The sequence below is a fragment of the Thalia democratica genome, chromosome 7 (genome assembly GCF_965202585.1).
Source record: "Thalia democratica chromosome 7, ktThaDemo2.hap1.1, whole genome shotgun sequence".
NCBI lineage: Eukaryota > Metazoa > Chordata > Thaliacea > Salpida > Salpidae > Thalia > Thalia democratica.
In genome coordinates this window covers 1640919-1658953 of record NC_139171.1, presented here as the reverse complement: position 1 = coordinate 1658953, position 18035 = coordinate 1640919, and the positions used below count along the sequence as shown (strand labels likewise).

General features: G+C 22.0%; 1 protein-coding gene across 4 annotated transcripts in view; it reads right to left on the bottom strand.

Annotated features, from left to right (window-relative positions):
• Positions 1-218: 218 nt before the first annotated feature.
• The window catches only part of LOC145840270 (rho GTPase-activating protein 1-like), a 30603-nt gene continuing 12786 nt past the window's right edge, over positions 219-18035 (bottom strand). For all 4 annotated transcript variants that reach the window (XM_082947463.1, XM_082947464.1, XM_082947465.1 and 1 more), the window contains exons 4-11: positions 16327-16458; positions 15712-15897; positions 15367-15471; positions 14444-14517; positions 11072-11157; positions 7534-7645; positions 5156-5346; positions 219-769 (exon numbers count right to left, since the gene is read on the bottom strand). In XM_082947463.1, the coding sequence (XP_082803589.1) occupies positions 674-769; positions 5156-5346; positions 7534-7645; positions 11072-11157; positions 14444-14517; positions 15367-15471; positions 15712-15897; positions 16327-16458 (982 nt within the window). In that variant the 3' untranslated portion in view covers positions 219-673. The remainder of the gene's footprint in view (positions 770-5155; positions 5347-7533; positions 7646-11071; positions 11158-14443; positions 14518-15366; positions 15472-15711; positions 15898-16326; positions 16459-18035) is intronic.

Genomic DNA, 18035 nt, shown 5'->3' with positions numbered 1-18035 from the left:
GATTTATAAAATAAAATTCTTGTAACACCATAGAAGAAAATGAAGAAAATGAAGAAAATAAATACTGCTTATTTTTTAATTTCAATGTAAACGGTATAGTTTGAATTTTTTTTTTGTTTTCATAAAACTTTTGATAACTGAAAATACGGCAAGTATTATTGAAACTCAATTATATACAAAAAAATTTTGTTTATTTTGAAATTTAATGTATACCCTGTTAGAAATTGTAACTAACTGTTAATATTTTTCGAATAATTATAGTTAAAAATAAGTTATTTATTCAATTAAAATCAAAAACTTTTAATTAACTTAGTTAATAACTCAGTACAAATCTCCTTTAAAACAAGCTTAAGAATCATACATATTTATAATATGTAAAATAGTGTAACATTTTTAAAGATCTTCATAATTTAAATTAAAAAAAACAACATTAGTTGTTCAAAGAAAAGTTATTACAAACATTTTATAAACACTCACTTTTCTCTTTTAAAAACGAAAAGAAACATTGAAGTCAGGAAAATATTAAAAAAACAGTTTCTTATCCAGAGTAAAAGAAAAAAATCTCTAAATACCAAGTAAAAGAACAAAAACTCTCTCTTATTTGAAATAAAACAGGAGAATATTTTACAAAACACAATAAAATTTCACATAATTTTTCTCTCAATTGTATAATTTAACATTCTGAATCCACACTGAATAATTGCTCATGATTGTCGAATAAAACTTTCGCAAAAGTGTTTATGTGGCCCATCGCGAATAAGTCGGATTGCTGAATAAATATATTATTTAATTAAATAAAATATTTAATTTTAATTATTCGCAAAAGTGTTTATGTGGCCCATAGCGAATAAGTCGGATTGCTGAATAAATATATTATTTAATTTAAATAAATATTTAATTTTAATTATTTGCAAAAGTGTTTATGTGGCCCATCGCGAATAAGTCGGATTGCTGAATAAAAATATTATTTAATTAAATAAAATATTTAATTTTAATTATTTGCAAAAGTGTTTATGTGGCCCATCGCGAATAAGTCTGATTGCTGAATAAATATATTATTTAATTTAAATAAACAAAATATTTAATTTTAATTATTCGCAAAAGTGTTTATGTGGCCCATCGCGAATAAGTCGGATTGCTGTATAAATATATTATTTAATTAAATAAATAAAATATTTAATTTTAATTGTTCGCAAAAGTGTTTATGTGGCCCATAGCGAATAAGTCGGATTGCTAAATAAATATATTATTTAATTTAAATAACTAAAATATTTAATTTTAATTATTCGCAAAAGTGTTTATGTGGCCCATCGCGAATAAGTCGGATTGCTGAATAAAAATATTATTTAATTAAATAACTAAAGTATTTAATTTTAATTGTTCGCAAAAGTGTTTATGTGGCCCATAGCGAATAAGTCGGATTGCTGAATAAAAATATTATTTAATTTAAATAAATAAAATATTTAATTTTAATTGTTCGCAAAAGTGTTTATGTGGCCCATAGCGAATAAGTCGGATTGCTGAATAAAAATATTATTTAATTTAAATAACTAAAATATTTAATTTTAATTATTCGCAAAAGTGTTTATGTGGCCCATAGCGAATAAGTCGGATTGCTGTATAAATATATTATTTAATTTAAATAAATAAAATATTTTATTTTAATTGTTCGCAAAAGTGTTTATGTGGCCCATCGCGAATAAGTCGGATTGCTGAATAAATATATTATTTAATTAAATAAATAAAATATTTAATTTTAATTGTTCGCAAAAGTGTTTATGTGGCCCATCGCGAATAAGTCGGATTGCTGTATAAATATATTATTTAATTAAATAAATAAAATATTTAATTTTAATTATTTGCAAAAGTGTTTATATGGCCCATCGCGAATAAGTCGGATTGCTGAATAAATATATTATTTAATTTAAATAAATAAAATATTTAATTTTAATTATTCGCAAAAGTGTTTATGTGGCCCATCGCGAATAAGTCGGATTGCTGAATAAATATATTATTTAATTAAATAAATAAAATATTTAATTTTAATTATTTGCAAAAGTGTTTATGTGGCCCATCGCGAATAAGTCGGATTGCTGTATAAATATATTATTTAATTAAATAAATAAAATATTTAATTTTAATTATTTGCAAAAGTGTTTATGTGACCCATCGCGAATAAGTCGGATTGCTGTATAAATATTATTTATTTTAAATAAATAAAATATTTAATTTTAATTATTTGCAAAAGTGTTTATGTGGCCCATCGCGAATAAGTCGGATTGCTGTATAAATATATTATTTAATTAAATAAATAAAATATTTAATTTTAATTATTTGCAAAAGTGTTTATGTGGCCCATCGCGAATAAGTCGGATTGCTGTATAAAAATATTATTTAATTAAATAAATAAAATATTTAATTTTAATTATTTGCAAAAGTGTTTATGTGGCCCATCGCGAATAAGTCGGATTGCTGTATAAAAATATTATTTAATTTAAATAAATAAAATATTTAATTTTAATTATTCGCAAAAGTGTTTATGTGGCCCATAGCGAATAAATCGGATTGCTGAATAAAAATATTATTTAATTTAAATAAATAAAATATTAAATTTTAATTATTCGCAAAAGTGTTTATGTGGCCCATCGCGAATAAGTCGGATTGCTGAATAAAAATATTATTTAATTTAAATAAATATTTAATTTTAATTATTCGCAAAAGTGTTTATGTGGCCCATCGCGAATAAGTCGGATTGCTGTATAAAAATATTATTTAATTTAAATAAATATTTAATTTTAATTATTCGCAAAAGTGTTTATGTGGCCCATCGCGAATAAGTCGGATTGCTGTATAAATATATTATTTAATTAAATAAATAAAATATATAATTTTAATTATTTGCAAAAGTGTTTATGTGGCCCATCGCGAATAAGTCGGATTGCTGTATAAATATATTATTTAATTTAAATAAATATTTAATTTTAATTATTTGCAAAAGTGTTAATGTGGCCCATCGCGAATAAGTCGGATTGCTGTATAAATATATTATTTAATTTAAATAAATATTTAATTTTAATTATTCGCAAAAGTGTTTATGTGGCCCATCGCGAATAAGTCTGATTGCTGTATAAAAATATTATTTAATTTAAATAAATATTTAATTTTAATTATTTGCAAAAGTGTTAATGTGGCCCATCGCGAATAAGTCGGATTGCTGAATAAAAATATTATTTAATTAAATAACTAAAGTATTTAATTTTAATTATTTGCAAAAGTGTTTATGTGGCCCATCGCGAATAAGTCAGATTGCTGTATAAATATATTATTTAATTTAAATAAATATTTAATTTTAATTATTCGCAAAAGTGTTTATGTGGCCCATCGCGAATAGGTCGGATTGCTGTATAAAAATATTATTTAATTTATTTTAAAATATTTAATTTTAATTATTCGCAAAAGTGTTTATGTGGCCCATAGCGAATAAGTCGGATTGCTGAATAAATATATTATTTAATTAAATAAATAAAATATTTAATTTTAATTATTTGCAAAAGTGTTTATGTGGCCCATAGCGAATAAGTCGGATTGCTGTATAAATATATTATTTTATTTAAATAAATAAAATATTTAATTTTAATTGTTTGCAAAAGTGTTTATGTGGCCCATAGCAAATAAGTCGGATTGCTGAATAAATATATTATTTAATTTATTTTAAAATATTAAATTTTAATTATTCGCAAAAGTGTTTATGTGGCCCATCGCGAATAAGTCGGATTGCTGAATAAATATATTATTTAATTTAAATAACTAAAGTATTTAATTTTAATTATTCGCAAAAGTGTTTATGTGACCCATCGCGAATAAGTCGGATTGCTGAATAAATATATTATTTAATTTATTTTAAAATATTAAATTTTAATTATTCGCAAAAGTGTTTATGTGGCCCATAGCGAATAAGTCGGATTGCTGTATAAATATATTATTTAATTAAATAAATAAAATATTTAATTTTAATTATTTGCAAAAGTGTTTATGTGGCCCATAGCGAATAAGTCGGATTGCTGTATAAATATATCATTTAATTTAAATAAAATATTTAATTTTAATTATTTGCAAAAGTATTTATGTGGCCCATCGCGAATAAGTCGGATTGCTGAATAAATATATTATTTAATTTAAATAACTAAAGTATTTAATTTTAATTATTTGCAAAAGTGTTTATGTGACCCATCGCGAATAAGTCGGATTGCTGAATAAATATATTATTTAATTAAATAACTAAAATATTTAATTTTAATTATTTGCAAAAGTGTTTATGTGACCCATCGCGAATAAGTCGGATTGCTGAATAAATATATTATTTAATTTAAATAAAATATTTAATTTTAATTATTTGCAAAAGTGTTTATGTGGCCCATCGCGAATAAGTCGGATTGCTGAATAAATATATTATTTAATTTAAATAAAATATTTAATTTTAATTATTTGCAAAAGTGTTTATGTGGCCCATCGCGAATAAGTCGGATTGCTGTATAAATATATTATTTAATTTAAATAAAATATTTAATTTTAATTATTCGCAAAAGTGTTTATGTGGCCCATCGCGAATAGGTCGGATTGCTGAATAAAAATATTATTTAATTTATTTAAAAATATTTAATTTTAATTATTTGCAAAAATGTTTATGTGGCCCATCGCGAATAAGTCGGATTGCTGAATAAATATATTATTTAATTTATTAAATTATTGATCAAAATAAATCATTTCAAAAAAAGTGTTAATATGTTCCACAGTGAATAATGTTGACTGTTTTATAAATATTATTTAATTTTGAAAACATAAGTTGAATAGTTTTCAAATTTAGTTAATTGAAAAAAATATTCAACTTCAATAGAACTAACCGAAAACAAATAATTATTAATTTTTTAAATAGGTAGTTAAATAGTGTTTGGTATTTTACTTTACAAATTAAATAAAAACTATTTTAATTATAAAAACCACAAAAAAAAATTATTTTTATTACTTTTAGAAAACAAATAAAGGTTTATTTTAACTGAACAAATTTACAAAAAAATTTTTCAACTCAAATAACTTCACATGATACTAACTTTTGATTTAAATAAAAACTTTAAATACAAATAAAATATAAACATACCGCATCCCTCCCCCATGAAAGATTGGGACCGAATACAGTGGCCATGTTATTAGAGTTCATTTTGTTCACATGCGAGTGTTCGATCACCAAGTGCAGAAAATCAACCAAGTATTTCAATATTTTGTAATTATTTTGCGGCAGTTTCTTCAACACGTCCTCGACAACTCTCACTCTCGTTTCTTCGTCTACGTCTGTTTGAATAAAAATAATTATTACATCTGTTTGTTAAAAAGTTGTAGTATAAAACGGTAACCTGTATTAATAAAAGTAAACTTATTAGTTAAGTTCATAGTAAAATTAAAATATATTAACATTTTTTATAGTTCAATGCATCTTTTTTAAACGATAGAAATGAAAAACTCACAAATTTAAATGTCTGTGAGTTTTAATTTGTAACATTTTATAGTAGAAGTTTGTTTCTTTTTGTAAACAGCAAAAGCATTTTAGAAACATATGATAATTTTATCATATATAAAGGTTCTGTAACGGCAAGGTACTTTAAAAAATACTTCTTTTAAATTTACACAAATCAATAAAAATTCTAGTTGATATAAACAAAAGTTGAATGGTATAGACGTTTTTAATTATTTTAAATACAATTATGTCATTATCTACATTATTTTAATTATGATATTTTGAATATGTTTGTTTTATTTAAATTTATTACATTTGAATTTTCTTTTGCAATATAGTAATTTTATTAACAAACAGTCTGAAATTATTTTGACTTAGTTTACTAAGCTTATAAAGTTAGTGTATCAAAAATTAACCTGTGAATAAATTATAGAACTAATTTTGTGTAATAATAAATTTATTTTATAGAATATTAATAATTTTTTTTTACAAACCAGTTAAATTATTATACAAATCGCTATTTTAATCGTACAAAGATTTATATTGTAGTTTGCTTCAAGTCAAACAATAGAAAATTCTCAACTTATGTAGTCTTAAAGAGATTAATTATATATTTTTTTTATATAATAAAGTATAGTTCCTATTCAAACAGTTTCTATTTGAACAAGACTATTTTGTAAAAGCTGATGATCTCTTATGCAATAACATAAGTGAAACATTTTTTTGTTGATAGTACTGAAGATTAAAGTTAATTACAGTTAACAATAAAAATAAGTTGCAATTGTTGTAAATAACTTGATATTTTAATACACAGGATAATTGTAAAACTCTTTTTATGAGTCATAAACAGTTTTTAAGCTTTTGAATGAAAAAAACCTTAACTTCCGTTTATAGACACATGAGTAATTATTAACTACTTTGATTTTAAACCTGTGTTTTTTAATAAGAATATTTAAAATTATAAACTTTTAATTTAATTGTAATAAATAACAATGTGTAAAACAAAGACTTTTTTAATATTGCGAATAAAATAACCTCTCAAACTTTATAAAGTATTAAAAAATATGCATAACAATTTTTTCTGGTTTGTTAAGAATAAAACTTTTATAACTGAAAGAAAGCCATTTATAGAATATTTCAAAACATAAAATTTTTAAGTATTGAATGTCGTATATTACCAATAAATAATAATTCAAAGATAAATTCTATTAGTTATAGACAACTCGATTTTACTTTAAAAATACATATTTTAGTTTCATTTAAGATACATAGAATACTTTCAATAGGTTTAACAGCAGTTGAAAAATTTTAAATTATTTTAATGTTTATTATTTATATAAGTTTTTAATTTATATGATGCATTTCACACTTCTTAAAAATTAAAAATTATTTCAAACAAACAAATACTTGGGAATGGAAAAAAGATTAATAAAAACTTATAATCTACAATAAAACATACATTAAATTTTTTTTGAAAGTTTTACTATTTTAACTAGCATAGTTATTGTCTCTAATGTTAATGTCTCTAATCTTTCATACTTATTCTAGCTGAAAAATTTAAGTATGTAATTTAATGAAAGTATATGGTAAAATTTTGTTTAAGTTTGGTTTTTAAAAACTATTTATAACTTAATTTTATATTTTATTTACTAAGACTATAAATAAACCTAAATATATGTAAGTTAAAGATATAAAAGTAAGAACGAAATTATTAAAATGAAATATTTTTAACAATTAACTTAATGATTAATAATCTGTTCCTTTTTTTTTATCTAAATAAAAAAACTTAAAATATTTAATTATGCACATTACCGTAAAGTTTATATGTTAATATTGTTTTTTTTGCTTATTTATATTAATAAAGACTTACAAGAAATATTTAAAACATATAGATCATATGCTAATATTTTTTTTAACACTAAAAAAAAACTTAAGCAAAGTTTTTATTACAGATCAGTAAAGTCAACATGTTAATAAATTATTCATTTTATTTATATTAGTTGTTTAAATTAATGAAAACTAACGTGATATATTAAGAACGTAGCTATATAATTCATATGTTAATATGGGTTCCGGCAATCTTCTGAAAAATGTTTTTAATGCCACTGCAGCAGTATGTGGTGACTCGAATGTTACCTGGAAAAATAATTAAAATGTTTTGTCTTTAGTTGATAATAAATAAAAAATATTTTAACAATAATGAATAAAAAAGTTGTAAAACATCTTTTTTGATTTTTTATTTAGTTTTTGATTAATAAAATAATAATAATAATAAATTTTGAGTTTTATAAACAGCATAAAAATATTTCAAAGAACAAATCAAAAACTTTTAAAAGTAATTACATATAAGTGAAAATACTTTTTAGTTGAACCTGATTGACTATTTAATCTTTTAATTATAAGACATATAAAGTTATAGAAATGTTAATTACAAAGAAAGTATTCATTATGATGTATACTATAATTTGGACAATCACCAAACCATAATCTTTTAAAAAAATATTTTTAAGCTCTGATAACAGACATTAATTTTTTTTTGTTTTTTTTTGTTGAAAGTTATTTTAAGGTGCAATAAACCAATTGTATGTATCTTTCTTGAATTATAATAAAACTAGTATCTAAATATTGATTTCAAATGTTTTTTGTTCATTTGAAAATAATTTATCATTTTATTTGTCGAAAAAAAGTCTGATTTAAATAATTGAAACCATATTGAAATAATTTTTTCTTTTTTATTTTGAACTCTATAAAACTATTTTTGATGTTTAGGAAATATGAAAATTTAAAGACTTTAAACTTTTAGTTTTGCAATGTTAGACTATAGATTATATTAGGGGTGGGCAACGTAAGTAATTGACGGGCCAGATCCAAAAAAAAATAGTCCTCAGCGGGCCGGATCATTTTGAGTAAGTGATCTACCGGATTCAGTTGGATCCTTTTTTAGATCCGGATCTTTATTCAAAAATATTATCCGGATTTGGCTAAATACTAATTTTAGACAAGGTTTCGTATCCGAATAGAACTAATTTCAAAAGACTTGGATCCGGCTGGATGCTAATTGATCTGGCATTTTTAAATTTTAAATCAATTTATTAATTACCAAGGTTCTCAAGAATAAAATTTAAAGTTAATTTCTATTAAGTACTCATAATTCTATATTTATTTCAACCCTGGACCGAATTAATGCTAGTTAATTTTATAAAAACAATAATTACTTACTAAAAGTTACTCGAGCCTAAGATTTCAAACTAAAACATTAAATTTTTATAGCTATTCGAAATTATCAATTTTGGTAATCCTTGGCTCGAGGCTACATTAATAATATTATTTAGAAGTTAACTAACATTTCAATATTAAACTACTATCTTTTAATTAAAAAACACTTATAAAGATTCATTCAAACTTTTGTTAGATTGTAAACAGTTATTACAAACATACACAAACAAATTTCCTTAACAAATCATACTTAAAGTTAATGCGATATTGTTTAGAAATATTGTCATCAGGTGGTCATCATTAAACTTAACCACTTATTTAATCAAAAATTCCTTTATTAAAATATCATAGCAGAAAAGAGTGCAAACTGTGGCCTTAACTTGGAATTTCTACTAAAAAGTAAAGTTGAGCAGTTTTACTTAGAGTAGGTGACAATGTTATTAAAAACTACTTTTCTTAACATTTATAAGAACAACTCACTACATATCTGGGAAAGACATCAATTTTTTACATGTCATTTTTTATGAAAATCATTATGATAGGTAAGATCATCAAAGTTAGTTCCGCAAACAATTTTTTGGATAATTTGAGAAAGAATTAATTCAACTGACTTGAAACAGAACAAGATAATATAACAAAATAAAGTTTTATTACCACAAAATAATAAGCCATTTTAACAAACGTTTTCAGGGTCAAAGTCTTACAGTTTTGTTTAATGAAATAGTTCAAAAAAGGTTTTGTACAAGTTTTGTAATAATTAAATTGGCTGGCCGGATTTTATATAAATTTATAAAATGCTTAGCGGGCCGGATCATCCACTTGCGGGCCGGTTCAATGTTGTCCGCGGGCCGGATTCCATCTAAAATTAAAAAAAGTTTGGGGGCCGGTCATTTTCACTCTGCGGGCCGGATCCTGCCAGCGGGCCGTACGTTGCCCACCCCTAGATTATATCATACTACTCATTAATAAATGTAAACACCAAACTATTAAGTTTTACTTAAACTTAACGGAGTAACTAGCTTAAAAAACATGGTTGACTTTATACAAGTTTTTTTTATAATTATTGTCCTACAAAATAATTTATAACCTGTCAATGTGACGGCATAAACTAAATAGTAAAACAAAATTTCGGCTAAATAAAAAGATTCTTAAACTTATTGGTTTTACACTTTTACAAAACAAAATTTTTTGATAATTTATTTCATTTTTAACAAGTTTAAGCTCCTTTATGATAGAGAATCATATTTTCGAAACTTTATTGTCTATCTTCTAAATAATCTTAACATTTCAAGAGTTGATTAATATAAAATTAAACAAAATTTTAGAAAGTTGCATTGCCATATTAGTCGTACCTTTTTTAATACTATTAAATTAACTAGGAGTAATAAACTGAAACTATTTTAATAAATTACTTGAACAGTTAGGCTGTACAATTACTTAGAATCTACTAATTAGTAATTATGTTAGTACAACATTGAAGGTATAAAAAGACCTACTAAAACATAATAAAGCATTGTAATAAGCAATGCAACTTTAGAATATTCCAGTAATAATTTTTAGCAACATTTTTTTAAATATTTTATTTTTTTACAAAACAGAGTTAGTAACTAATAAATAATAATGAAACAATTTTATACTTTTAAGCTTAGATTGTGTTTCATGCACAATTCAGAGTTGTTCATGTTGTTGTGATCATTTTGTTGTACATACAACACAAGTTTAAACTCTCAGAATAATTTAAATATTTTTATATGTTATTAAAAGTATTTTTAAGTGGAATGCTATTTGTAAAAATAAAAAGTTATAAAAAGTATTTTTAAGTAGAGACGTTTTATTTTATTTTAATAAATAGTATTTTTGATAGATAGCATTTTTAAAGAAAACCAAAATTACATAAATAATTTTGTTCTTATTCCTCAGTTGATAAAATTTTTTAATTTTTTTAACTATGTGAATACTATTTCTTTATATCTATTTACCTTTTCTCCTGTATTGTAAGAATTTTTGAATCCAACAATTAATAAACATAATATTTTTAGATAATATAACACTTTTACTAACTCTATGTCCAGCATTGTATGAATTAATTTTTTTAATTAAGAGCTTATAATAAAAAAATAACTAATATAATTTTCTTATAATATTTCAACTAGTTATATCTCCTGCATTGTAAGAATTTATAACATTTATCAATTCAAAAACTTACAATTAATAAATAATAACTAATTTATAATTATCATTAAAACTAACTCTATCTCCGGCATTGTAAGAATTTATGACATTTATCAATTCAAAAACTTACAATTAATAAATAATAACTAATTTACAATTATCATTAAAACTTACTCTATCTCCGGCATTGTAAGAATTTATGACATTTTTCAATTCAACAGCTGATGGTGACCTTCTAAATATTCCTTCAGTTTCTAATCCTATAAACAAATTAATATTAGTAATTCAGCATATAATATCAGCATAACTTTAATACTTTAATAACTACTTAACTATATTAGTCACTATTCATTTTAAAGATAAACTTTGTGTTTTCACTTTTAATTTTAAACATATAATTAATTTTTAGCATATTAATGTGATACTAACCAAATGTATATTAAGTTCTTTCTCTAACACTTATTAAATTTATAACATAAATTATTGTTTTGTTCTTATACTAACACCACTACTAACAAAACACTTTATTAGGTTTTTTCCCTAAAGTGAAAGTACTAAGATATGTAGCAAATATACAAAACAAGAAGTTACAAAAACAACATAACACTCTTTTATTATAATAATTAAAAAAAATGCAAAAGAATTTTAATAAATAGCAAATTAAAAATATTATAGAAGAAACTAACAAACTTTAACTCACATTTTCAAACTAAAAACGTGATTTTTAAAGGAAGCAAAGTCCTAAGCTTGAATAACAATTAATGTAAGAACAAGTAAGCTTTTACAAAAAATTATTAATAAATAAAATATTGATCATTTACAATATCAGTATGACTATAGTTTGTCAGACTTAAACCTATAAAAAAAAATGTTTTGGGAAGTTGGTTATTAAAAATAGCTAGGAAAGTTGTAAGTTATAATTAACTTTATAAGATTAAAACAATTTTAAATCATGTTGTATACTATTGACTTACTGTATATATAATTTATAACTCATAAAAATTTACTTCATTTTATTATTTACATATGAAATTTAATCACTTCATATTTTTTTACAGCTTATAACAATATATAAACACTTTAGAAATATTTCATTAACAATTGAAAATTTGTCATATTTTTGTCAATAAGTTTTACCAGTACTATCGTAAACAATAAAATACTATTTACAAATAGTTAAGAAACATTTATTAAATTTATTCAAATATATAGCTTCAAATCAGCCTTATTAGATTAAGTAATATGAGATGATTACAATATACTGAAATGAAATGTAGTTGTTACCATAAAACTTTAGCATAAGGAATATATTAAATTTAAGATGAATACAATATAAAACACTCAAATAATATTATGCAGTTGTTACCATAAAACTTAAACATAAGAAGTATATTAAATTTTAGATGAATACAATATAAAACACTTAAATAATATTATGTAGTTATTACCATAAAACTTAAACATAAGAAGTATATTAAATTTTAGATGAATACAATATAAAACACTCAAATAATATTATGTAGTTGTTACCATAAAACTTAAGCATAAGGAATATATTAAATTTTAGATGAATACAATATAAAACACTCAAATAATATTATGTAGTTATTACCATAAAACTTAAACATAAGAAGTATATTAAATTTTAGATGAATTTAATATAAAACACTCAAATAATATTATGTAGTTGTTACCATAAAACTTAAACATAAGAAGTATATTAAATTTTAGATGAATACAATATAAAACACTTAAATAATATTATGTAGTTATTACCATAAAACTTAAACATAAGAAGTATATTAAATTTTAGATGAATACAATATAAAACACTCAAATAATATTATGTAGTTGTTACCATAAAACTTAAGCATAAGGAATATATTAAATTTTAGATGAATACAATATAAAACACTCAAATAATATTATGTAGTTATTACCATAAAACTTAAACATAAGAAGTATATTAAATTTTAGATGAATACAATATAAAACACTCAAATAATATTATGTAGTTGTTACCATAAAACTTAAACATAAGAAGTATATTAAATTTTAGATGAATACAATATAAAACACTTAAATAATATTATGTAGTTGTTACCATAAAACTTAAACATAAGAAGTATTTTAAATTTTAGATGAATACAATATAAAACACTCAAATAATATTATGTAGTTGTTACCATAAAACTTAAGCATAAGGAATATATTAAATTTAAGATGAATACAATATAAAACACTCAAATAATATTATGTAGTTGTTACCATAAAACTTAAGCATAAGGAATATATTAAATTTAAGATGAATACAATATAAAACACTCAAATAATATTATGTAGTTGTTACCATAAAACTTAAACATAAGAAGTATTTTAAATTTTAGATGAATACAATATAAAACACTCAAATAATATTATGTAGTTGTTACCATAAAACTTAAGCATAAGGAATATATTAAATTTAAGATGAATACAATATAAAACACTTAAATAATATTATGTAGTTGTTACCATAAAACTTAAACATAAGAAGTATTTTAAATTTTAGATGAATACAATATAAAACACTCAAATAATATTATGTAGTTGTTACCATAAAACTTAAACATAAGAAGTATTTTAAATTTTAGATGAATACAATATAAAACACTCAAATAATATTATGTAGTTGTTACCATAAAACTTAAGCATAAGGAATATATTAAATTTAAGATGAATACAATATAAAACACTCAAATAATATTATGTAGTTGTTACCATAAAACTTAAACATAAGAAGTATTTTAAATTTTAGATGAATACAATATAAAACACTCAAATAATATTATGTAGTTGTTACCATAAAACTTAAGCATAAGGAATATATTAAATTTTAGATGAATACAATATAAAACACTCAAATAATATTATGTAGTTGTTACCATAAAACTTAAGCATAAGGAATATATTAAATTTAAGATGAATATAATATAAAACACTCAAATAATATTATGTAGTTGTTACCATAAAACTTAAGCATAAGGAATATATTAAATTTAAGATGAATACAATATAGAACACTGAAATAATATGTAGTTGTTACCATAAAACTTAAACATAAGGAATATATTAAATTAACGAAATATTGATTATTTTTGTTGCCAATCTGTCAATGCAATGTGTCTGTCTGGGAAATTTTAATGAAATTTATCAAGTCTGTAACTGATTGACAATTTATTGACAGTCTTTAAAGTTCAAAGTTATTTCCAAGTGGCATTAACAACACAGGAATTATTCTTAATAACTTCTACTAAGAATTCGAGTAAAAAATTAAAACATAAATATTTAAAACTGGTTTTATATTAACGTTTTGTTATTATACAACTTTTCAATAGTACTAAACCTATTGATGATATTTTTATTTAAATTTGTAGAAATGTTTAAGTAATATTTTAAAAACCCAAAGCATTTAAAAAAATTACTCTGAGTAGAAAATTATTTATTTAAAACGCATTTAGTTTTTATTATAAAACTAGTTTATATAATTATTACAAAATTTATTACCATTTTCTTTTAGATATTCAATAGATTCCTGAACGACTCTCGGAATTTGAATACCTGGGTTGTTTTCTTCTAAACTGTAAAAAAAAATTTTTATTTGTTTTAAATAATTAAAAAAATTAATTATAAATTGTGTAAACTACTAAGTTAGTAATTAAATATCAGAGTTTTGTTTTAAACTGTGTTAAAATAAAATAACATTTAGTGATTTTTCATTAGGTTTTCAAAAAACTCAAAAAGCTTTGTAAATCAGAACAAAACCACCCTTAAATAAATTACTTATTTAATATTAGTTCGAATTCAAAAAGAAAGATAACTTGTTTTCAATTAGAGTTCAAATATAAGAGTTCTTTTTACAACCACTGTAAAATAATTATTTAAATTCTTCTGGTTGCTTTTGTTTATGATTTAATACTTTTTCACAGTTTTTTAATGTGTTTAAGTAAATATACTTTTAGTTTTCAAGACAAACAAAAAAAAAATATTTTTTTTTATTTATTGAATATTTTTTCAAAACAATTTATTTAAACAAACAACTTTAAATCAGCTACATTATGAGTAGCCGGTTATTGTATAGTTTGTTAACTAGGTCATAAAATTAATTTAATATATAAAACAAACAAACAGCTTTAATGAAACTACGTATTGGTTGTTATATATTCCTACATTATTAATTAAAAAACAACTTAAACCAAACTCCATATTGAGCAGTAGTATTTTCCTGTATTGTTCATTTGAAATATACTAATAACCATACAAAATAAAAAAACAAATGTATTGTTTCCATATATGAATTAATAAACAATAATTAAACAATTTATTGAAACAGACATTTTTAATGAAACTACGTTTTGGATAGTAGTGGATTCATGTACAAATTATTAAGAACTTGAAATAAATAATAACTTATATAAAAAACAACAAACAATTTAAGTGACACTCCGTACTGAGTTGTAGTTGATTCTTGAATTATTTGTTCGTGCACATTTTCTGTTTTTGATTTCACTTTTCTCATTAAATTTTCATCATACCTATTGATAAACAAAATTTATAAGTTAAAAGCAGAAAAAATTATAATACCTTGAAAAACATGCTACTTCACTTAAGTAAAAACAGCTAAACAAATAGATTAATTTCGATTTTATACAACAAATTAAAACTTAGTAATATGCTTAGTAAAATAATTAGAGTTTAAAAAAAAGTTTGAAACATTGAAATTAGTTCTTATAACTTGAAATTATTTAATAAACCGGTAAATATTAAATACTTACAATTTAACTTGATCAGGTATGATAATTTGCTTCAACTGAATAACATCGGACATATCGTTCAAATAATTGCAATATCTTATTTTTCTTCCAAACTTAGCACTTATTACCGGTCTGAATATATTATACACAACTTTGATCATCATGCTAGGGTGGACTATGAACATTGTCTTTAAATTTTTCTTGTACCTGTAGAAATAATTATTTAATAATTGTTATGAACATTGTCTTTAACTATTCTTATATCTGTACAAAAATTATTAGTTATTCAGAAATTATTATTAACATTGTCTTTAAATTTTTCTTGTACCTGTATAAAAATTATTAACTATTGATTATTATGAAGATTGCCTTTAACTATTGTTATATCTGTAAAAATTATTTTTTGAAAAGCTGGTTTAAAAACATTTTTTTAAATTTTTATATACTGTTAAGTTTAACTGAAACATTTATTATTAAATTATCATTACTTTGAAAATTTTGTTTAGTCTTTATTAAACTAAAAAATATACTTGTAACAGCAAATGTGTTTTGTAATAAAGGGTAAAATAACAAACATGGTCCAACGTTGTAAATTACTGTTTGGTTGAACAAACTAATCAAAAACAAATAACTAACTTTCTGTCAAATTCTCTGTAAGCATCAACCAACCAGCTGAAGTTGGGTTTATTCGAACTGTTTAACCCATGGTGAAAATAAACGAGTGAGTAATCTGATTCTACATATCTATCTAGTGTTTGTTTCAAGTAACTGTTAAAATTAGGTCTATTTGAAACATAAGTTTTATATAATTTAGTTTAATTTATAGATAGCTACAAAGTAATTTTATATGTCCATAGGTCAGTAACTGTTTTATTTTTTTAAGTTAGTTTTATTTTTTGAATTTTTATCTTAGTTACAATATACCTTATATAGTAAATGTTGTAGAAACAACGTTAATATTCTAATTTTTTTATAAAACATTAAAACATAAAAAAAATATTATAGAACAAACTTAAAAACTTATAAAAATCAAAACTTGGTAACTTTTTCAGTTTATATTTGGTAATTAGCTGTTAAATTTTTATACGTGTAAAACATTGGTACACTGCAATTACAAGTTTTATGCTTATGTTTGATATTAACAAGTGCGAAGTCTTAAAATGTTTAAATATATTTCTATACTAGTTTTTTAAATAAAACAGCTGAATTTTCATTCTAAAGTTTATTATCTTATAAAGTTAAATTACTTTTCTAAATTATTGAAATTAGCTGTACAAAAATAACATAAATGAAAAAGTTGAAGTTTTATTAAATTTTTTTGTTTTATCTACACATTACAAAAACTATAGTATATATTTTTGACTTAAACAAAACTCGTATGATTTTTTTTAGTCAATTTTTTTATATATTTAACCGTTTTATTTGATATAACTTTTGTTTTCTTATTGTATATATAAGGTTTGGTATGTTTTGCATTTGCAAAAACATAAATTAAAAAATAAGTGAATAACTAACTTTATTAAACAATTTATAAAAAAAGTTAAAATTTTCCAACACAAAACAAAGATCATGTCAGATTAATGATCAAAAATTTACTTTTTCTTTTCAGCACTCAGTTAAAAAACAAAAGTTTTCCAAATTCAATGAATAATTTATTATTTCAGCAGTGTGTTAAATTTCTTTCTAACACAACTTCCATACAACTAATTTAATGAACTTATTGATTTTAATTTACCAAGTTAAACTCAATAAAATTTCAAACTAGTTTCAGATGCTTAATCATAGTGTAATAAAAGGGTTTATACCAAGACTTTTTATTTACTGTGACAAACACTAATGATAAACATCTTGAAACAAGTTACTTTTGAATTATATAGCAATTTATTAAGTTAAAACCTCTCAATTTGTTAATAAGTGCAAAAGTTACATAAGTATTACAGACCAATAGTAGCTTAAATGAACCGCAATATTAGATAAATATAAGTGCAATGCTAATGATTAGAAATACAATGTAATCTACTAAGTACTTCGTGGTCATACATAAATCTATTGATTGCTTTATTAAACATAAACCCATGGGTTGTTTTGTAATCTGATTTTTTACTAACTAGTACTATTAAATAAACGGACTGTACTAAAATGTAGAGATAAAAACTTTTAATAAAATATGAATAATTTTTAATTTTAGGTGTAATTAGATAAGCAACTTATGTTGAGACTATACAACATACTGTTGAGAAATTATCAATTATTTGTGCTTTTTATATAGAATCAAATCTGCTACTTATGGTAAACACATTAAGATATTAGATAATTAAAAAAAGATAAAACAACGTTTTTTGCAA